Below are 5826 nucleotides of genomic sequence, written 5' to 3'. Positions count from 1 at the left end.
TTCGTTCTCGCGCGTCTGTTTTCTCTCTCTTTATTGTATATATATATATATATATATATATATATATATATATATATATTGGTTAATCCAATCAGAAATTTTTACCTTTTCCCCTAGTAGCCAATTTCTCAATAATATTCTGTCGACGGTATGCCTTGCCCGTCTATGAATTCAAAACACTTGCTGGCCATACCATTTTACCTGATTGCTCATTTTAACTTTTTTGTTTTGTTCTGTCACGACATTTGCAAATACTGTAGCTGCTATAAATCTTCGGTGCTACAATCGTATCTTTACCGATGGTGTCTGAACCTTTACACAACGGTTTAATTTCAGTACGGCAAAAGACAAAAGGAAGAAACTCTGAAAACGACGAACACCATTTTCCAGCATATCGGGCTCGATTCGTCACTCGAGGGCAAAACACAACCACTTCAGGATCACGGGTATGTCTTGCGCGACTGAATTGTAGGGCTTAAATCTGACCTATATACCAAACGGCCCAAACGGCAAACGAAGCCCTAATCACTGCAGAATAAGCAGATAGTATGGGATCACATGTATGTATTGGACCGCATGTGACATAGTCGGCAGTATATAATCACGTGCTGTGCTTTGCTGGAAACGAGTCGGAGCACCCAATTCACTGTATACGACGGTATGCAACGCCCGGCAGAATGTATCAATGTACATGTGATATATATCTACAAATCATTACCTTAACACACTCCCCCCAAAACACTATAGAGCAATAGGGCATCTTTGACCAGACTCCTAAGTACTGGTTTCATACTATAAGTGAATTACACAAGTCAAGGGCAAGGGAAATTCCGGTATACGCTTATATATAATGTGTTCTGCTAGTACGAATTTGGCGCGAATAGGTACAGTGGTGAACAGACCCCAATTAAATTTACAGATTGAAGTGAAGTGCAACAGCACCCAGAAATGTGCGGCATGGGTGACCCAGAAGGACTGCTGCATAATTTTACTGTCTATCATGTTCTAATTGGTCCGGGGTTGAACCCTCAATCCACACGCCCAGGTTTACGGCGGCGAAAAAGGCCCTTCAGAACGCGCAGTTGGAAGTGGAACGCAGACAGATGAGTGGCAAAGGCGGCACCGACAGTTTAGCAGCGCGAATGGAGGAGATGAAGGAGCGCAGAGAGAATCGTAAGCGACTGCCAGTGCCAGGTGTACCGGCTGGAGGCTGACGGGTAGTCAGACATCTTCAGGAAATTAATACGGATGCTTTGTGCTATATGAAAATTAAAAGTTGAATTTAGAAGCGAAACCACAGAAACCAGAGAGAAATACGTGTTATTTGTTATATGGTTTTACAGAATGCACAGTTGGAAGTGGAACACAGACAAATAAGCGCTAAAGTGTAGCTGCGTGAATTAAAAATTAAAGATGCAAAAGAGCGTACGAGGAACCACAAGCAATTGCCAATGCCAGATGTCTCGGCTGAAGGCTAGCGAAGTGGTTGTCAACCGGTAGGATAGATTGAAGCGTGTTGTATTAAACTTGAATGAAGGTATGTACTAGCCCAAACGAGGAACCAGTGAGGAAAAGTTGAATAATTACTATGACAAGCCCTGCGAGTTGTGCTGTTGGAAGTGAAAAAAGCAGATGAATGGTAAGGCCTATCTACACAGTGTAGCCGTGCATATAGCATAGGAGAACCACAACCCCTAACTGGGACATCTACTGAGCTTCCTCTCGAGTTCCTGTAAGACACTCAGGGGCTAGGGGCCCTCCCGTGGAGGAGAATAGTGGAAGATGTCGATCAAGTAGTGAATTATAGCTTAGTTGGTCAATTACTAGGTTGTTATATTAACCGGGGCATCTACCTAAGTATTAGGCGGATACTTGATGTCACACCAGACGTACGTACGTATGATATTGTGTGGTTCCTTTGGATCGAACTCACTCAGTCGACCATAGGCGGAACAATGATGGAGTACAAACATAACGAGAAGGACAACGTATAGAACTACAAAAGCTGAGAAGGATGGACGTACAATGCAAACATATCAGGGACAGAAACTCGATGTCATTGCTATGTATTGAAGGTGGTGAGGGAGCTCAGAGAGTACCACCTGTGTCCTCCGGTAGAATACAACCCGGGTGAAGGCCAACGAAAAGGTGAAATATGAATCTTAATAGGACATACCAAACAGTTGTTAAACTGATTATGGCTTGGCGGCCGTACTAAAGAGTGTTGGATTGATTCGTGAAGTGAATGCTTATATATATGCCGATCTACTGATTGGTTCGATTTAAAGCCATTAATTTGACGAGATTAAATCAAATAGTATATATAAGCAGACAGTATTGCTGCGCGCATAAAAGAAGGTGAAGAGAGAGTGGGAATCATTCAATTCACCCCAAATCAAAATAGTAAAAATACAGTTAGACAGTTGACAGCATCTACTCAACAACACAATGGTGAAGATCGGAATCAACGGATTTGGACGAATTGGTCGTCTTGTGCTTCGCGCCGCACTCAAGCACAGTGAGGTCGAGGTTGTCGGAGTTAACGATCCTTTCATCCCTCTTGACTACATGCGATACATGTTCATGTACGACTCCACTCACGGTACCTTCCCTGGAACCGTTGAGATCAAGGACGGTAAGTTGGCCGTTGATGGAAGCGCTACCACCGTGTTCGACAAACGCGACCCCGCTGAAATCGACTGGGCCTCATGTGGCGCCGAGTACGTCGTAGAGTCTACTGGAGTGTTCGCCTCATTGGAGGGCGCCAGCAAGCACATGAAGGGAGGAGCCAAGAAGGTTATCATCTCTGCTCCCTCTGGAGATACTCCTATGTTTGTTATGGGAGTGAATCACAATGAGTACAAGAGCGATATGGACATCGTATCTAACGCCTCATGTACCACCAACTGCTTGACACCCCTTGCCAAGGTTATCCATGACAACTACGGAATTGTTGACGGTCTAATGACCACCGTACACTAGTACACCGCCACCCAAAAGACCGTAGATGACCCATCCATGAAGGACTGGCGTGGTGGCCGTGGTGCGTCCACCGGTGCCGCCAAGGCTGTCGGTAAGGTTATCCCGGACTTGAATGGAAAGCTTACCGGTATGTCAATGCGTGTACCCACCGCTGACATGTCTGTTGTCGATCTTACGGTCAATCTTAAGAATGGTGCATCGCTTGATGATATCAAGAAGACTGTCAAGGCTGCGGCCGATGGCGAGCTTAAGGGTATCCTCGGATATACTGAGGACGCTGTCGTATCCATGGATTTCCGTGGAGACGAGCGTTCCTCCATTTTCAATGCTGATGCCTGCATAGCACTTACAGATAATTTTATCAAGCTGATCTCATGGTATGATAACGAGTGGGGATACTCGCACCGGGTTGTCGACCTCGTAGTCCACATGAATAAGCAACAGTAAATAGTAGTCAATACAAGCTAACAAATAAAAACTTCACAATAACTTAAACTTTAAATATGATTTCAAATTTAAGAAGTGGATCATTGGAGATGTTGTTGAGCTTATCATAAATGCCTTTTTAAAAATAAAACGCCATATATATCAAAATAAGGATTCAACTTGCAGTTGTTAACTGGACTAATATACTATCGAGTTCTGCGCATAAAAGCGAAGCCCACCATTTGCGAATGAGGAGGCATCACAGAAGTGTCCTGATAAAATAAATCTTTATTTGTTTCTATACATGTATACAACAGTTATCTTGTGCCTACAATTTTTGTTGACATCAATTCGTTTATATTTTTCTACATGTGATAGTACATGAATATTTCTTTACAATAAAAACAATGAGGTTACAAATATTAATATATATTTAGCCTTTACGCAGGTACTAATAGTTCTATACAGCATACATCATATACACCTTTACTAGGTCTTGTTGTATCGAACGGCATGAGTTGAATGGGCGCATGTTACAGAGTTGATCATTTCGATACTATATAATACACATAAATATGAATGTAGAATCATCTATTTGCATACATACACAAAAAACAGACACCCATATTATACATACATTATATATATATATATATATATATTACACACACACACACACACACACATATATATATATATCGTATATTACAACGCTTTGCACAACAATCTTCCGAACCGTGTCTCAAACTAACGAACAAGGCAAGAAGTTCCATCATTGATAGTGTTCTTTATATAGTACTTGAATAACCCCGTTTTCAGATGAGAGCCTTACATCCATGTCTATTGCTGTATAGGTGTTTACTACGACCTCAAGTCCGTACGTCCCGATACTCTCAGAGTAGCATAGTTGGTGTCTCTATCTGTTTAATCACCGCGCGCTCAATACGGACTACGGCCCCTTTCCCCACGGTTATTATTATTGCCCGTGTTGTTACCCCGATTTCTATTCTTATGATTCCGGCCATCTCGCCCACCCTGAAGCGAACGAAGTAGTTTATGAGCGACGAGAAGTACATACGCATAGCACACATATTATTGGGTATTGTGTTCATTGGGTGTAGCTCGGTATGAATATGTCTCATTTCATCTAACAATAGAGCTATTAGTTGAGGGTGCGGTAAATCCCACTCATCGAATATAGCCTTTCGTATAAGCACTCAATCTCAGGCTGGATAGATAGCCAGCGCTCAGATACTTGAACAGTGGGTAAAAAACAATCAAAAACAAAAACATTATCGGATCACTTCATTCAATTTTCATATTCTTTTCCAATGACACAATATAACATAAACATACATATAACAATATAGCCAATATACACAACAATAAGATATATAGCTATATATATATATATATATATATATATATGACAATTTATGGCGGCGTAAGCTGACAGACCCGTCACAAGTATCAGCAGGTAGATGTACCTAAGCACACTCACTTTGCGTATACACATACACACGCGTACGTAAATTCAGACACACATACATACATATATATATATACATGTATACATACATGCAAACATATATACCTACAAATATACGTACATACATTTTATACATACACACATACATACATATATACATACACCCACACCCACCCACCCCCCACCCGCACAATATATAATAATATAAATAAATATAATAATATAATAATATATAATAATATAATAATATAAATATATAAATATATATATATTTATATATATACACATATGCATATACAGGTACTTATACATATACATATGTATATACATATATATCATTATACACACCCACCTTGCGGTTGCCATGTCTATTATTATTATTAATATTGTTATTATGATGCCGCCTGCTATTGTCGCCGTGGCTCCTTTGATCGTTGTGGCCCATCTGCTGTCCGCTCCTTTGATGGGACACGTTGCTATTGTTTGGTCTATTCGCTTCGTTATTACTTATTTTACTACTTTCGCGCTCACGCGGTCGCCGGATGTCCATCTCGTGGGTGTCCGGGTAGGTAGGCATTCTACGAATGTACAAGGGGAATCAGTCACTTCACAGCCTATGTGTGAAAATTTGTATTAATATATATATTATATTTCACATATTTAAGTAAGTAAATAGTGCATATATAAATATGTATTTATATGCATAAGTACACATAGACATGTATTTGTGAGGGATGCTCGCCTTGTCATGGTTGATTTTCTGCTACCACGTGAACGACCTGGTAGCCATTTCGGAGGTGTCTAGGTGGTAGACATTCTACACGAATGAAATAACGTTGTGCTATATGTATATATATATATATATATATAATATATATATATAATTATATATAGATATATATAGCTATATACACACACACACACACACA

At 40.4% G+C, this 5826-nt stretch overlaps 4 protein-coding genes across 4 annotated transcripts in view; 3 read left to right on the top strand and 1 right to left on the bottom strand.

The window, feature by feature from the left end:
• The window catches only part of SARC_09807 (hypothetical protein), a gene marked incomplete at both ends in the record, with an annotated part of 2947 nt that extends 1733 nt beyond the window's left edge, over positions 1-1214 (top strand). The window contains 2 exons of the mRNA XM_014296170.1: positions 337-446; positions 1046-1214. Of these exons, the coding sequence (XP_014151645.1) occupies positions 337-446; positions 1046-1214 (279 nt within the window). The remainder of the gene's footprint in view (positions 1-336; positions 447-1045) is intronic.
• A 1234-nt stretch (positions 1215-2448) lies between these two features.
• On the top strand, positions 2449-2982 carry SARC_09806 (hypothetical protein; the record flags this gene model as incomplete). The annotated part of the gene is made up of 1 exon (XM_014296169.1): positions 2449-2982. The coding sequence occupies one exon, from the start codon at positions 2449-2451 to the stop codon at positions 2980-2982; it is 534 nt and encodes a 177-aa protein (XP_014151644.1).
• A 36-nt stretch (positions 2983-3018) lies between these two features.
• SARC_09805 (glyceraldehyde 3-phosphate dehydrogenase domain-containing protein) lies at positions 3019-3429 on the top strand (the record flags this gene model as incomplete). Its single annotated transcript, XM_014296168.1, has 1 exon — positions 3019-3429. One exon carries the CDS (start codon positions 3019-3021, stop codon positions 3427-3429), a length of 411 nt encoding a protein of 136 aa, XP_014151643.1.
• Positions 3430-4174: 745 nt separating this feature from the next.
• The window catches only part of SARC_09804 (hypothetical protein), a 4368-nt gene continuing 2716 nt past the window's right edge, over positions 4175-5826 (bottom strand). The window contains exons 4-5 of the mRNA XM_014296167.1: positions 5250-5475; positions 4175-4443 (exon numbers count right to left, since the gene is read on the bottom strand). Of these exons, the coding sequence (XP_014151642.1) occupies positions 4348-4443; positions 5250-5475 (322 nt within the window). The 3' untranslated portion in view covers positions 4175-4347. The remainder of the gene's footprint in view (positions 4444-5249; positions 5476-5826) is intronic.

The sequence above is a fragment of the Sphaeroforma arctica genome (assembly GCF_001186125.1).
Source record: "Sphaeroforma arctica JP610 unplaced genomic scaffold supercont1.1049, whole genome shotgun sequence".
NCBI classification, from domain to species: Eukaryota; class Ichthyosporea; order Ichthyophonida; genus Sphaeroforma; species Sphaeroforma arctica.
This window is presented reverse-complemented; position numbering and strand designations above follow the sequence as displayed.